Source organism: Kryptolebias marmoratus, linkage group LG12, assembly GCF_001649575.2.
Source record: "Kryptolebias marmoratus isolate JLee-2015 linkage group LG12, ASM164957v2, whole genome shotgun sequence".
NCBI lineage: Eukaryota > Metazoa > Chordata > Actinopteri > Cyprinodontiformes > Rivulidae > Kryptolebias > Kryptolebias marmoratus.
This window is the reverse complement of record NC_051441.1, coordinates 3,410,775-3,427,301: the sequence shown is the minus strand read 5'-3', so window position 1 is coordinate 3,427,301 and position 16,527 is coordinate 3,410,775. Positions and strand designations below refer to the sequence as shown.

At 40.4% G+C, this 16,527-nt stretch overlaps 1 protein-coding gene across 2 annotated transcripts in view; it reads left to right on the top strand.

Annotated features, from left to right (window-relative positions):
* Window positions 1-14,178, top strand: part of LOC108237743 (speckle type BTB/POZ protein) — an 87,369-nt gene extending 73,191 nt beyond the window's left edge. The window contains exons 6-8 of one of the 2 annotated variants that reach the window (XR_001808649.3): window positions 4,755-4,877; window positions 9,774-10,007; window positions 11,379-14,178. Coding sequence is in view for 1 of the 2 variants with exons in the window: in XM_037978516.1 (XP_037834444.1) it covers window positions 4,755-4,877; window positions 11,379-11,441 (186 nt within the window). In the remaining variant the exon portion in view is untranslated. The remainder of the gene's footprint in view (window positions 1-4,754; window positions 4,878-9,773; window positions 10,008-11,378) is intronic. The other variant, XM_037978516.1, reaches the window with a different exon arrangement.
* The last annotated feature ends 2,349 nt before the right edge of the window (window positions 14,179-16,527 follow it).

Below are 16,527 nucleotides of genomic sequence, written 5' to 3'. Positions count from 1 at the left end.
ATATTAAAAGTTATGGTTGTTTATTGATTTTAGTAAAAAAAAAAAAAAATCGCTACTTTTAGGAAAATGCCGCAAAATCCTGGAGGGATTGTACAATATTGCAGCTAAATCAGCTTCTTTTTGTTGTTTGTTTTAAATATAATTAGTTCATTTAAGCAACTACAACAACAACAGAGGCTGCTTTTAGGCTGCTGTAGACCAGCATGTTTTCCTGCTCAACTTATAATTATTCTTGTTTGTGGCTTTAGTTGAAGTGATGGATAGCACCGTCTTTCCAAATGAGTCATTCAGCGGTTAGCTACATCAGCAACTCATTATTAAAAACTGAAATTTATTATCAAATCACAGACTTTGGCATATAATTAGTAATGTGTTAAAAAATGTTAAAATTTAATAGGTTGCTAATTAAGTATTCATTAGTAAATGATAATGTGAAGCTGTGCGCACAGAATAAAAGTATCAGAAAATGGAGGCAGCAGCTTCTACATGACTCCTGGTAAACGGCGACGCTCTGCCCTTTATAGGGAGACGTTCTCCCTCCGCCGGTAAACAACTATCTGCTAATCGAGTTCAGACGGAGCTCCATCTGTGAGGTTCAACCTCAGCCTGCGCCGAAACCAACCGCTGTCACGGCTCGGATGATAAGAGGGAAAACACACGGCGACGGCGCCTTCAGCAGAGCAGCGGCGCCGAGATAGGCTGATTATTTTAATCTCTCAGAATTAGAAAACAGCAGTGATTTGAAGTAGCAGAAAAATGGACTGATCTGTATAATTTGAAGCGCTGTGGTTGGTCCAGCGTGACCCGTCTGTGGTGGACCTCTCCTGCTGCGGTACTGGCTGCGATAAAACGCTGTGAGAAAACAATTAGCTTTCAAAAAATTAAAGGCCTAGCAGTCTTTGAAGGAATGCACGTCAGCCTCCAACTCTCATGTCAGAGTTTTAAACTGAACTCGTCGTCTTTTAAGATGTGAAGGTGCTCACGGTACGTGTTGAGGATGACTCTCAGCTACTACCACAACAAATTTCAGCTCAATATTTGTCAAAGTTCTACTCAAATTTGTGTTTGCTATGTGGTGGCCATCTTCAATTGGGCTGACTCCAAAACTTAATGAGCTGTAGATGATTACCTTTTGTGTTTCATTAAAGAAACATCCAGTGCTTCATGAGATATTTTGCTAACAGACAGAACAATTGACTCCAATAGATAATGGCAATGTTTAGAAAACGGATTTTATGCAGATTTTATTCCAGCTTGAAATATATGTTGGGAATGACTCTCAGCTACTACTCAGTGTAGCATCATCTATAAAATTAGTAAAAGTAAAATTAGTTTGATCTATTTTTATGTTTGCTAAGGAAGCTGAGGTGTGAGCAGCCATCTTGTATGAGTTTGATTTCAAGATTACTTTACTTTAGTTTCATTAAAATTCATCCACTGGATCAGGGGTGTCCAATCCTGGTCCTGGAGGGCCTCCATCCTGCAGGTTTTCCTTGTTTCTCTGCTCCAACACACCTGGTTTGAATCAATGGGTGATTAACAGGCTTCTGCAGAACATGAGGAGGTGATTTAACCTCTGAATCAGGTGTGTTGGAGCAGAGAAACAAGTAAAACCTGCAGGATGGAGGCCCTCCAGGACCAGGATTGGACACCCCTGCATTAGATGAATATCTTCATTAGATATTTTGCTAACAAACAAACACAAGCACACAAAGATGGGAGCAAAAACATTGTCTTCTGCGGCGGGCACTAATCATAAAAAGCAGAATATTAAAACTCTTTTTGCAGCTGTTGAGCCTCTGTATATAAAGAATTGCCTTTGTAATATTATTACACAAGGAATTCAGTTTTTATTTTTATATCCTTCTTTGAAAGTGCTTACATTTTGTTCCCACTTTACTTTTTCATTCTGTAAGTGGAAAGATCGTCTGGGAAGCATAGCTTAAACTCCAGTTTCAACACCTCAAAACATTAACGGCTTCTGCATGAAACTGTTTAAGGACATTTAGGAAGTGATCTTGTTAGAACATTCAGACAGACCTTTATAGCTGCGTATTAAACATAAAAGCTTCAGCTAAATCGGTCCGTCAGCGCTAAACGCAGCAGAAAGGCTTTCATGAGTCTGTCAGAGGGAAGGAGATGCAGTCGACTTTTTCCACACGGTGCCTCTGCGGCTGTCAGTCCCGTCAATCATCCCGTCACTCTCCTGAAGCCTCGTGGCAGGCCGTTCACGGATATCAGAGACCTCATCACGTTATCAACACCACACGCAATAACAAACCCTCCCGTCTCCGCCCGCTCTGCCGTATTCAGTGCCACGTTCGAGCGTGAGGGCGAGTTCGCCGGTGTTCCTGCTCAGCTTCCTGTTGCATCAGTGAGACTTTATGTCCTTTCCTGTTGTATTGGTGGAAACTGTCAGCGTGAGTCATCCAGGATACACTGGGTCAAATTCATGTTTGATAATGATGCATTTTCTAAGGCATGTATGTCAAACTCAAGGCCCGCGGGCCGTGTGTTCTTCTGATGTTTCAGTCTGTGTATTTCTTATATGTGAAGCAGGGATTTAAATCTCTTCGCCGTGTATAGCTTCTCTTTTGATAACAAACATATACTTTCTTCAGTGTAAGCCGTAACAAAACAAGGGATGGTTTAGTTTAAGGTTGGGGTGAGAGTCAGGGTTATGTAACTGATTGGATGCATGATAAGTCTTCAGTCCTCTGAAGGAATATTGCGAGTGTATGTTTGCAATATGCTCTCAGTCCCTTTGACACTGGTTGTTTTCATCTGATAGGGGTGATAAGATTGAACCTCAGTGATTTAGCTGCCATGCCAGAGGAATATTGATGCCTGCACAGCTCAAATGGGGAAATTATATAGCACACGCCAGGAAATGCATCTTAATTGCTGTTTAACTGGGCATCCTCATCAGAAACATGGAAAAATGGTGGGCCATGTCCCCATGTGATTCAGACAAAACAGATAGATGAGTTAACACTCCTCTGCAGCACTCTATAGAGGAGAGACAAATGAACTCATAAAGAAAGACTCTAATAGAGGGCTGCTCTGTGGGTCGAGGAGAGCCTGAGACTCTGTAACTACAGGAGAGTTTCTCGTTTATGAGGCGATGTTGAAAGCTGCTTTAGTTTTACTGAGAGACATCCTGTTCGTTCGGGTCTCGAGTGGCTCCTGTGTGGTTGTGTGGTGATACTTTTTATTTCGTTAGGACTCCAACACACTTCAGAAGTCAGCAAATTAAGATTAGTCATCGCAGCACCCCAGCTGAACAAATAATAGGAGAAATCACGAGCCTAAAATTAACAAGGTGCAACCCCATGTTCGAAAAAAGTTCAGCTTTTATTTAAATTTTCACAAGAACACAACCTTTCAGATATGCAGCCAAGAAACGATATCAGGTATCTGACTGAAGTTAAACAGAGTCAGCTTTAATGTATCTTTGTTAGTACTTTTTTCTTCTTTCAAAGTTAAATGATCGTAGCTACAGTATATCAGCAGATTTATTTTTTGTCCTTTTAGTTTTAATAGAGAAAAAGTCATGAGAAGGCATTAAAAAAGAATGTTAATGATGTGTTTTTTTTAGGTCTTTTGTTCATTAAAGTCTGTTTGCTGTAAATTCTGTATAATATGTAATGAGGAGAAGGTGTTTGATATTTCTATAGGAATGATTTGACACATTTAATCTAAAACCAGGGTTAATTTATGTATTTTTTCAATGAAATATTCATTGAGATCGGCCCTTGGCTAGGACTAAGTTTTTAATTTTGGCCCCCTTGTGTTTCTGAGCTTGACACCCCTGTTCTAAAGGCTCAGACAGAATAAGACACAACCGCTGTTACTGAAAGAAAAAAAAGCCTTAAAATCTTTAAATTTTACAAATTTTGAACTCTAAAAAGTTTAGTTTCAGCCTGAATCTAAAAGACCAAACTCCCCTCCTAATAAATTAATTTTACTTAAATAAACAGAATAAATCCGATCGATGATTTCAGTGATTCCAGCTTTAGATAATCTGGACTCAGCTGATGTTCGGACAGGATTATGATCCGTTTTTATCACTCAGTTTAATTTAAACCCTTCTGAAAAAGCTCTAATCCGCCCAATTATTCTTCAATGCAAATATTTTCAAAATATTTTTGACTCCACTTTCAGATATGAGGTTGTGTTTAGGCTGCGTGTCCTCTCACAGTATTTTATTGTTTATCTTTCTGAAAAAGGAAATTAAAGCAGAGCTTTCAGACCCATTATTTTTGTGTTATTATGTTGCAGGTAAATGCTCAGAGGTGACTAAACTGTTAGTGGATCTGATTTGACCCTCCTAAAACGCCACTGGTCACCTTGGTGATGATAAAGTCTCGTTAGGATGGTTTATTGCTGCGTTCTTCCTCTCGTCGCAGAGGAAAAGTTCAGGTTCCTCTCACTGTGACAGAGAGAGAGAAAGCTGAATTTACTGGCTCAGTCAAGCTGTGAATACTCACCTTTCACTTTCAGGAATCTGTGCAGGCGTGTGTGTTCAGACTGCTCATCTGCCTCTGAGTTTGTTCTTGATATGTGTGTGTCGTTGCTGACTATCCCTGTGTGTATGCTAAACAAAGTGAGAGAGATTATTACGGGGAGATTTTTTTGCTGTTTTGCATAGTTTTGGAGGATTGTCAAAGCGTTCGTCTCTTTTTCTTTCTTTTGCCTTTTATTGTGGTAAACCCTGCGTGTGTTCTCCTCTCCTGTCCTCTCCGCCCGTTCAGACCCGTGTGGAGATAAATGACGTGGAGCCAGATGTCTTCAAAGAGACGATGTGCTTCATCTACACAGGCAAGGAGCCCAACCTGGACAAGATGGCTGATGACCCGCTGGCCGCAGCTGACAAGGTGCTCTGTGTGTGTGTGTGTGTGTGTGTGTGTGTGCACCTGTTACAAGTTAAATTTGCACACAAGTCAGCGTGCATGATAATGTAGACAAAAGGACATGTAATCTGAGGGAAGCTGGGTATGAAACGAAAATATTTCCAGTTGGGGGACAGCCGTTCTCCATGCTGAGTCCCAGCTGTCTCATATGAAAAAACAATATTACCAACACACAAACACTGATTGTTCATATTAAAGTCACCAGCTGTACATCCTCCTCATTGCTGTAAAAATAAAAAAAGTAAAAAGGTTTGACCTTTAGGACCGTGGACGCAGAAACCCGCTGACTGTCTCCTAACAGGACATTTGGAACAGATTTTTCTGGATCCTGTGGAGTGATGTGAGAGTCTGACAGAATGATGACCTTGAACAAAAATAACCTATATTACAATATTAGGACTAAAATTTAAAACATTATTTTTTCCCTTTTATTTAAAAAAACTGGAATGAAAATACTATTACTGTCTAAATCAGGGGTCTCCAATCCTGGTCCTCTTTGGGCCACCATCCAGCATGTTTTACTTGTTCCTCTGCTCCAACACACCTGGTTTGAATCAGTGTGTCATTAACAGGCTTCTGCAGAACATAAAGAGGTGATTTAACCACTGAATCAGGTGTGTTGGAGCAGGAAACAAGGAAAACATGCAGGATGGTGGCCCTGAGGACCAGGGTTGGACACCCCTGGTCTAAATAATATTAAATATTGATTAATAATGATTATATTATAGGTATAATCATGTAATAATGATTAATATAATATTTAGTTATAGTTATTAAATGCACAAATATAAATAAGAAGACTTGGAGAACACAGATAAACATGTTAACAGTCTGTTTAAAGACATTTTACTGTATTTTCCTGCACCTTTGTGTGCATCTGTTCATGCGGTTTTTATTCAGTCACGTTTCTGACAACAGCTGACGGATCCACCACCAGGTTAAAATGCTAATCAGCACTAAATCATGAGATGGATGTAGAATAGCAAATGCCAGTTTCTTTCAAATAAGGGTGTTACTTGCATCACCACATTAATTTTCATTAATCCAGCAGACACGCGGATATCTGAAGTTCAGAGCTATTTATCAAATCACATCTATAATCTTTCAAAATCCATATGGAACTTTGTACAGATCTATTCAGTGAATATTTAACTGCATGTGGTGACAGTGAAGCATTTATCATATTTTTTTTGTGCCTACAACAAATGAAAGACAAAACTGTAAATTAGAAGCTTCTGTTCTTTGATTCACCATATTTTTTTTATTACGGTTACAGTTGCAGCCACATTTTCAGCTGCTTGCATACTCATGTGCACATGAGACTTTTGTTAATTTTATTACATGCTCCTGTTAGAAACAGTGGCATCATCAAAAAGAAAACATGCTCTGCACTGATTGACAGTTTAGGAACATGTTAAAGTGCATGAGTTTCCGATGAGATGTTGCACTCAGGATATGTCATGTGAATGACTCTCAGCTACTACCACATCACATATTAGCCTTGTCGCAGCGCCGACCAGCTCAGGAAGCATGCTGTGGACTTCATCAAGTAATGAATTTCATGAGATGATCCAGCTTCACACCTAAATGTTTAACTTGTTATTACCACCTGGCACAAAAAAGCCTATAACTCAGCCAGCAACCTCACATGAGATTGTGCATGATTGTTATTTTCAAGGTTTGACCCAAACAGCTCCATAATTTCTCAACATAAGTTGATCTCAGTCTAAACCTCTGGTATAAAAGGCGGCAGGTGATTCCTTCAAAGAGTTATAGGCCTTTAATTAAAGGAAGTGTTTGTGACCTGGGGAAAGTTACTTTAATCCTCGGATTAGGCCGTTTTGCTGTCTTATTATATTGCTTCGTTTGACACTAAACCCCAGCCGGTCGTGTTTTTCTTGCTGCACTTTAAGTAAGAAGGTATTAGTATCGATAACTGCTGTTTATTTGCACCGAGACGTAATTTATCCAACGAAAAACTCTCACTCGCCACCTGAATTGCCTAAAATCTTTCTCTGTGTTTTCTGAATTTTCTGTCCTACAGCCAGACACATTTTCCATCCCTTTGTTTGTTCTTTTGTCCTCCTTACAGGTTTCCTCCGTCTCCAGGCCTCGTTCCTGCCTGGGCTCCTTCCTCCCCCCTCCTCTCCTCCTTCCCCTCCCTTTTCTCCCCTTTATCCCTCTCCTGTTCTGTGCTTAAGAGCTCATGTGTGCCTAAAGGTGTTCAGTAATGCAGATTTCAGCCCCTAATCCCAGTCATTAATTGTGGTTATGGGCGTTATGACAGTTTAATTTGCGACAGCGTTGTTGTGGTGGTGGGAAAATTGGCCACGGGGGGATTCCTGGCCAGCAAAGCGTTATCAACCCTCCTTCTGCGGACACAATCGACAGCAACAAAAGCAGCAAAACAAAAATCAATTTAGAGGCTGAATATCGAAAACAGACGGCTTGCAGGAACCAATAATCCTCCCCCCCCGTCTCCCCGCCTGCAGCAGCACCTCAACCTCTCTCCAGACCAGCCTTTACAAGCTTCTTACAGCCGTTTAGAGGAGACAATAGGAGTCTCTTTTATCCTACCTCTGTCTCATTTATTCATCCTCTCCAGGGACGTAGCAAAGACTAAAGACACCCAAACTCTCTTTATTCACTTTGTTTATTAAACTTAAATAGACTGCCTGCTTTACAGGAATCTGCAGGCATTTTTATTAAAACAAAAAAGAAAAAACAGGAAAATTTGCAGCTACAACATAAAGAAAAGCTCAGACTTTGAAGCTATAAGGGATTATTTTTTAAATAAGTGTTTTTTTTTTGGTCTAATTATCTGTGAGTTTTGCTTATGTTTTAACTTCCCTTCAGATTACGTGTCTTCTCCTGCTGTCGGCCTTTTCCCGTCCCCGCCTGTGGACTATTAGCCTTCGTCACCTCTCTGTTTACCTGTCACGACTGCTGTCTTATCCATCTCTCTGTCTGCACCTCTCTGCTCCTTCCCCCCTGCCGTGGCTGCTCTCCTCGTGCCCTTTCGTTGGCCTGCTGCCTCAGCTGGCCATTACTGTGTGCAGGAGGTCACTTCCTCCACAGAGAATAGGGTCAGAGGTCAGCTGGAGGTCTGGAGCTGCTGTGCAGACGGCAAATGAGCGCACAAGCACGAAAACACACACACCGGTGTGCCAAAAATATACACGCCAACAGATAAACACAAGTGTTTCTGCACGTGCACACATGTGGATGTTTATTTACACACAATAAACTCTGAAAAATGTCATTAAAGGCCACACAGCGGTGTGCGTGATAGTGTAGCGCTGCACCCCGAGGGTCTCAGGAGGGGGGGAAACTGCCCCGGGCTCTGCTGGCTTCAGCTAACATGATGACCACAAGTTAACTCATCAGCAGATAATTATCCAGATAATCTACTGGATTTATGAATGAAGAGAGAACGGGCTCCACTTCCTGTCGTTAGGAGCAAATGACAGAGAAGTTAGATGTTAAATAAAGCTTTCGGACGCCTTTCAGGCCAGAGTTTGAAGCTAAGATTGTTTCATGTTGAGCTGGAGTGAGACAGGTTGGTTCATTCAGTGGATCATGAGATATTTTGCTAACAGGCAAACGCTTTTTCAGAGATTTTATAGATAATTGACCAACTTGTTCTTAGACATCGTTCTCACTATGCTCATAAAGTAGCAAAGTAAACCCTCTATAATTTATTCAAATTGTTCTGTTTTCACAGAACAGAATAAAAAGATAATGAAGAAATAAAGTACACACATCTGTGGTTTACGGCGTTTCGGTTCCAGCTCCATGTCTCTGCAGAGCTCGGTGACATTAATCAAGCTGCAACTCCAGAATGTCACTGACAACTAAATGTCACAAAGAAATGGGTAAATTAAAAACAGAAATCAATACTTATTTTTTTTGTTTGTTTGTTTTCATGTAGGCTTGTAACGTTTTCATCATTTCCTTTTGTTTTTAACACCTTCCAAAGTTAGTTTTCACATTTTCCATCCGGTGAAATGAACAAAAGTTTGTGTCAATAATTCTTTTTTTTGTTGTTTGTTTGTTTTAATTATTGCCACCACCGACAGGGAAAGATGGAGCGAATGTGTTTGTTTGTCTGAACCGTTCGCAAAATATCTCATGAACCACTACATGGATTTTAATGAATCTTTCAGAAAGTAATCATTTGGTGTGCGTCTACAACTGATTGACTTTTGGAGTCAACCGGATTCAAGATGGCTGCCATATCAAATCTATCTTACCAAATACCAAGAGCCTGATATTAACCTAAAAATTTGAGCATCATCCCCAATTTATTCTGATCACAAGAGATCTGTGTCTAAAACTTTAGCTTTACGTTTTGGACTGAACTCTGCCTGTCTGTTAGCAAAATATCTCAGGAACTCTTGTACTAATTTAATGCAACTTTCAGGAAATAATCACAGGTCGTACCTCTCCAGCTGGTTACCTATGGAGCCAAAATGGCCGCTTCAGTCAGCTGATCTTATAAAACACAAATATTTCTGTATTTCAGTGACTTTTACAGACAATGTGCTCAAACGTTGTGTGGTAGTAGCTGAGCAGCAGCTCCATCTGTCAACATGAGATGATCTTCATTTAAAGCTCTGGCATGAAATGTTTTTATTTTTCCATCATAATGACCTCATGTGTTTAGTATGTAAAAATAGAAAGTAAATAGCGGCTCTGCCAGCGGGTTTGACGGACTCCTGATGTCTCCACACAGATGGAGTCGTGTAATCTGAAAGTGTAAAAAAAAAAACGGTTTGTTTGTGTTCTTAATTTGCTCGTTCATTTACTGTGTAAACAGCTTCTCCTCATTTCTTCATCTTCTCGTGTTTCCGTCAGCAGCGCGTGCCGATGTGATGAAGCTGTCAGGATGGAAATCCATGGCGATCTCTCACTCACACCTGGAGGCAGAGACCGATCACTCGCTGGCCTCGGGCCAGTTCCTCTTTCTGGGTCCCCCAGGAAAACGGCTAAATGGTCTGCAGAGACTGTCCCGTCCTGACCCCTGTGGGGTCCTCCTCACTGCTCCTCCTCCCCAGACCTCCTGATCAGGGCTGGAGCGACGGGTTAGAGGAGGTACTGCACATCAGATGGGTTCTATCATACCGAAGGGTTCAAAACATACAGCCCTGCAGATTTTAGATCTTTCTCCAAGATGTTGGGAGGACAGAAAGCTTATTCTGTGAGTCAGTCATCCTGGTCTCTTTGACAGTGTTTAAATGGAAGCTGTGCTTGTTATTAAAACAACATTTAAACAGTGAAGACAATCAGGCTGTATCACCTGCAGCCAAAAGCAAAATTGCAATAATATTTTTGCCTGTATGTCTCATGAACCACCTGATGGATTTTAATGACATTCCAGATGTCTGCCACAGTCAGCTGACCAAAGCAAACACAATAAATGGCTATAACTCACTCAGTTTGATGGAAATTGATTTAAATCTGGTGTGGTAGTAGCTGAGAGTCGTCCTCATCACGTAGACTGAGCGCTAACTCGTGCTGTGAGATCTTGCAGCAAGCACCTTTAATTTAAATTGTGTTTTTGGTAGAATTAGTTGTTTATTTGGACCACAAACAGCTTCTTAAAGGGTAGCTTTGATTAAAAAACTAACCTGAAAAGTTTGAGTCGTGTTTTAACTTAAAGTCAGGACAGATTTTACACAGATTCATCTCCGACAACTTCGACTGTCAAATAAAAGATCCCCTGTCCTGCTTCTGGATGACTGGTTGGATCTGTCATATGTCAGAATGTTTGACAGATGAATGCAGAGAAAAGGAAAGAGGAAAATCTCCTGTGACTGACAATGGGCTTGTTTTAAAACTATCTGAAAGCAGTTTTACATGTTTTCATGCAACAGCTGATACAAACTGAACTACAAACTGCGCATCCTTTCCTGTTCTAAAAGTAAGCTGCATTAATGTGGTTGTTTTGTATAAACTTTATTCAGACATGACAAAAATGGGTTTTATTCTTACATATTTTTGTTCAAAGTTCAGAGAGGCCAAAGTTCGGGGAGTCTGTTGTCCCAGATTTGTAAAAACATCAGTGTCTTTTGGCAGCAGATTTGATTTAAAAAGGAAAACAGAAGTTAACACAACACCAGCTGTGAAATCACAATATCTGACTAATTTAAAGACATCAATAGTCTGTCGCGTCTTCAAATTGAATCTTTATGCATCAGACTTTCACAGACGCAGACAGACTTGTTTGGAGACTTTTGTTAAAGAAAGAAAATCACACAAAGGTCACGGAAATAACCTGAAACTGGCAAAAGTAATGAAAAGGAAAAAAAATACAAAAAGTCAGATAATGAAAATCAACTTATGAAGCTGGCCTTAACAAAAAGGACGGTGCCCTGAATTTAATACTTTGTTGCACAAACTTTTGAGGCAATCACTGCCGTCAATCGTTTTCTATAAGTCTGAGACTTCTGCGCCTGTCCACAGGTGTCCATGGGTGTCCTCAGGTGTCCTCGGGTGTCCTCAGGTGTCCTGACCCGCTCCTTGTGATCATCCTGCTCCATCTGTCTCAGGTTTGAAGGGTGTCTTCATTTTTAAAATTATTAATTTTAATCAGATTAAACTTTAAGTAAATTCCAGCAAAATAGAAAGATTACGAAGAGGGATCGATACTTTTTAATGCTTTAAATTTATCATTAAATGTGATGCTTTTTTGTTTGTCAGTTTTCAGTTTTTTTGCCTTTTTGTAAGCGTGTCGGCTCATTACTTCGCTGCACCCTGCTCTTTGCGATCACATCTCTCCGCCTGGTGTTACATCTCCGTTTTGGCCCGATCTCGTTGCGATCAAAGTTCAGCCTCCCGTGCGCGCTGTGACAGCCAGCTCAGATCCAGCTGAGTCGGGCGTGAACTCGGCTCTCAGCTTGTTTGACTTGCAGCCTTGCTCAGAGAACAGTTAGGTTGTAATCACTCCTCGGAGACGTCGGCTCTCTCCGTCGGACTGTATTTTAACAGGGATTTCTCTGTGTTGACCAGACTTTGGGTCCTGTGGGCTTTAAGGAAGCTCATTGCTGAGCCCCGCAAATCACTTTCATCAAACAGCCCGTCTGCCCACCGATCATCGGGGATGTTCGGGCTTTGTTATGGCGCTCATCAAACACAGGGAAAGCCATTATTTGGGACACCTACAGTAAAGTAAAGCTTCATAACTGAGCACACATCAGTAGATCTGATTGTTCGGTTATATCTGGTTTATTTACTTTATGTGAGGGAGATTTTTTATTTTTTATTTTTTTAAATTCTAGAGAAACCTGACAAACTGGAGATGCTGTTTCATGTTATGACTTTTATTATTGTAGTACGATCATAAAGGCAAATGAATCACTGTGACGGTAATCTTTTTTAAAGCACAGCTTCCTCCTACATATTAGCAGAGTGTTTATTGAACATCATTCATCTGAACCAAAAAGAGTTGAGCTTGACAGTAATTATAGAATTAGATTTTGTCGAAATGAGGCTTTGATGTAAAAGTGGGTTGTGGAAATCAAAACATTGTAATATAGGTCACATGTCTGTTTTCCTTCTAGTTTGAAGCTTGTTGGCAACAACAACAACAAAAAAAAGGCGTCTTGGATCTTTTATGCTTTTGCAACTCTGATCAAGTCTGGAAAATGACTTTATTAGATTCTGTTTTTTGTTTTAAACTACATATTGTAGGTTAATCAACCGTTTGAGCCTCGTTTGTCGGAGGTTTTGTTTCAGTTGCTGGAAATGATTTCAGATTAGTGGTCTGGGCTGCAGGACAGACGCTACATCTTCTGAACGAACGTGTGGATCCAAACGTGCCTGCAAGTTAGCTTCACATCCCCATCCTTCAGGGGATCAATAAAGTATTTTCTATCCTCGTCCTTTCTTTCCATCATCAAGGATGTCAGCTTTTTACCTTGATGTTTGTTTGCGTTGTTTAAAGCCGGCCGTGTTTATTAGTCAGTTCACAGAAACAGTTTCCAACACAAGTTCAGTCTGATTCATAAAAAAATTAAATCCTTCCACTGTTGATGACGTGCTGATAATTTTGCGTGTCCGTGTTTATTTATTTATTGACTCTTGTTGATATATAAGTGGATGAGTGACTCACAGTTCAGCGAAAGCACTCAGAAGTTTTCCTGACCTCACAAAGTTATTTCCACCAAATAATCACGTCTGTTTGTTAATGCAGAGCTGACTGTTAGTCTGATGTTAAAAACTGGTTTTCTGTCTGTGAAAATGAAATCTTTTAGGGATTTTATGTTCAGTAAATGAAGAGTTTTGCAAACACAGCTTGATGAACGACGCAGTCTTTCAGAGGCTTCTTCCATCTGTTCTTACGTTTCCTCATTTTAAACAGTTTTTCTTGTTTACTTTTAAAATATCCATGTAATTGATGGCTTTACTGTATATTTTAAACCAACTTGTTAAACACTTTGGTCGTCCTTGTTGTTTTTAAACTTTATATAGAAATAAAATTGACACTAAAAATGTTCTAAACTTCTTTCCAAAATCCATGTTTTTATGAGATGTTGCACCGTTTTTTTGTTTTGTTTTGTTTTGTTTTGTTCTATGAAACCTTTTCAATCTTTTGTTGCTGCTGTTCAATCTTTTTTTATTTCAAATTTACTGCAGATTGTCAGTGTCACATTTAAAACACGGTGGGTTGAACTAGCGATATAAAATAAAGCAAACCAAGAGCCATAAAATATTCTATAAAAACACGATAAAGGACAATCTGTGAAATCAATAAAGGGAGATAAAAAGTAATAGAATACATTCTGATCTAAAAAAATAACAAACACAACTGAATAAATCCAAGTATCTCGCTTGAAAAGAAGTGGGTTTTAAAAATGTTTATAAAACTTTGAACAGATCTGAAGCAGATTCTCTGTTGCTGAACGTCTGATTTATAAAACTCAACAATCTTCTTGTGAACGACTGATGCAAACAGTCCTCTGTTAAAAGGTCAGAGCGGCCATTTTAGGTCCATAAAAACCAGCAATAAAATCTGTTTTAATGCACTTTGTGATGTCTAAGTCTAAATACATGCATGCATAGAAAAGAAATCAAACTGAAGACTTAAAAAGAGTAAAAAAATTAAATGTTTACATTTTTATTGGGGGTAAATTTCTAAATAAACCTTCCAGCCAGTGTTTGAGAGTTTGGTCATTTTGCTGTAAAGGTCAAAGTGTGTGAACATGACAGGTGCGTGGTTCTGAGTGTGTGTTCGTGTCAGACTGTTTGGTGATGTCCATGAGAAAGGAGGAGGATCTGTTATCCTGTCTGTGTGACCTTCTCCCTGTGAGCTGAAGTTTGAGGCATCAGGGTGTGATATTTTTTTTTTTCAGTCCAGCTTTGACAGTCAGCTTGGAGAGCAGCTTGCAGCCAATCTTCTGTGTCTTTGTAAAGACGTGTGTGTGTGTGTGTGTGTGTGTGTGATGCATGTGGAGAGGCGTGCTCGGTTGTTCTGCATGCTGTATGAGTCCGTCACTCCCTTCCAACCTTCTCGCCTCCATCATGCACTCATTCTTTCACAGGGAAAAATAGGGTGGAGGCGTGGCAGGTCGACGCTGTGACGAGCTGCCAGAACTGAAGAGGAGGAAGAGCCGGGCGAAGATTGATCCCTGCTGCTCTGCGCCGTCCAGGTGGAAAAGAAGAACGAGAATTCAAATTTGCTGCTCAATATGATTAGAATCATACATCGAACCTTCGCCTCCTGGACGTTTAAAGACATTTTACACAAAGTCCCATCTGTTTTAGATTTGGGGTTATATGACCTTTAAAGAGAGATTTGTCAACATTTTTAAAATGGAATCAGCTTCCTCACAGCGCCAGTGGAGCAACACTGGCCATGATGCAACATTATTATTAAGTACATTCTAACCTTTGTGAGCAGATAGTTGACTATTTATCCTTCACGATAGCAGAAGTAATCCACTCAGATATAATCATCTGTGACAGGTGGGGAGAGCTCGGGCCTTGGGGCAGAGAAATGGAAGGAAGAAGTGACAGAGGTAATGGATGGCTGGAGGGATGAAGAGTGATCGGGTGTCATACAGGTGGGATCGGGCCAGACAGATAGTGAATGAAGGTACGATGGAGGATGGATGGTCGGAGCACCTCAGACACTGACAGCGCTGAGAGATTTGTCTTCTTTGTGCCCCATTTGTCTTGGTTCTCCTCCTCTGCCGTGTCTTCACAAGTTAAATCTATTTACCGAGACGATTCCGAGGCGGCCTCTGTACTTTTGCCGTGACGCCGGCGTGTTAGGGGCTGCCATTTTGGGATCGTTCTCCATTATCCTTGAGAATTCAAAGACGCGCACCGACAAACAGACTCCGTCCTGCATCGAACTGTCTGATAATAACGCTGGGCGAGAAATTAGAAAACAAAAAAGCAGACATGGGAGTTGAGTCACACACATATATTCATATATGAGCTGCTAATTGCTTTGTTTGCTCCAGTCCTTGGTGTGTGTGTGTCAGTGTAATATTGCAGTGCTGTGGGTGTTTGCCCAGCTCATAACCGCAGACCAATGTGGCAGAGACAAGCTCATATATTAAGATAACCCCGAATTGGAATGGAATTGTATTTCCCCGGCGGTTTAAACGACTTCTGTGGTTGTAAACTGATAGTGGATGAGATTTGGCTTTAATGAAGCAAGACTTATTGTGCGCAGTGCAACAGAGGAGAGTGCATGGGTGTGTATGTTTCATTATTCCAGAGTGTGTGTCCATTTTTTTGCTTAACAAGGAGTGCTTTCATCCACTCACAAAATGTTTTTGTATCACCCTTCTGTTTTGTTTTTTTGTTTTCCAGTTTGAGTGTGTGTCTGAAGTGATTTATTTTACCCGAACTAATCAAGTAAAAGGTTTTTATTTTGCTCTTGTCCCTGTCGTAATCTTTCCCAAGGTTGTGTGTGCGTGCGTGCGCGCAGGTTGTAATAAGTGCCATCTTCATTTGTTTATTAGAACGTTCCCTCCTGTCCTGGCTGTAATAAGACCTGTGGAGCTGCAGAGCGATGGAGCTGAACTCATCAGGACGTCACGCTTCACAACAAAAAGAGGGGAAAGTAAAAGGCCCAACCTTCGTAGAAAGGAATGCAAATCGCCCGATATTAAAACTAAGATCATCTTGTGTTGAGAAATGATGGGATCTCATGTGATATTCCAACATATCTCAGAGTATGTGTTGTGAATGACTCTCAGCTACTACCACACCAAATATGACCTCAGTGTCTGTTAAATTAACGGATTTATTGCCATTTTTGTGTTGGTTACTGTGGATTAGCTGTCTTGAATTGGATTGGCTCCAAAGCTGATCAGCTGTAGATTGAAACTGGTGGTTCCTGAGATATTTTGCTAACAGACTTCAACAGTTAATGGTAAATTTTGAAGCAAAAGGTGTGTGAAATGGTCGGCACTTGGAGTCATTTTATAGGAATGACTCTCAGCTGCAGCCACACCGAATATCTCTGCAAATGACTGCATCGTTGCCGTTTTTGTGCTTTCTAAGATCAGTTGGCTGTGGCAGGCATGCTGAATTGGTTTTGCAGCAAAATTTAAATCAGTTGTGAAAATTAATCCAATTATTTAGTAAAATCCATCCT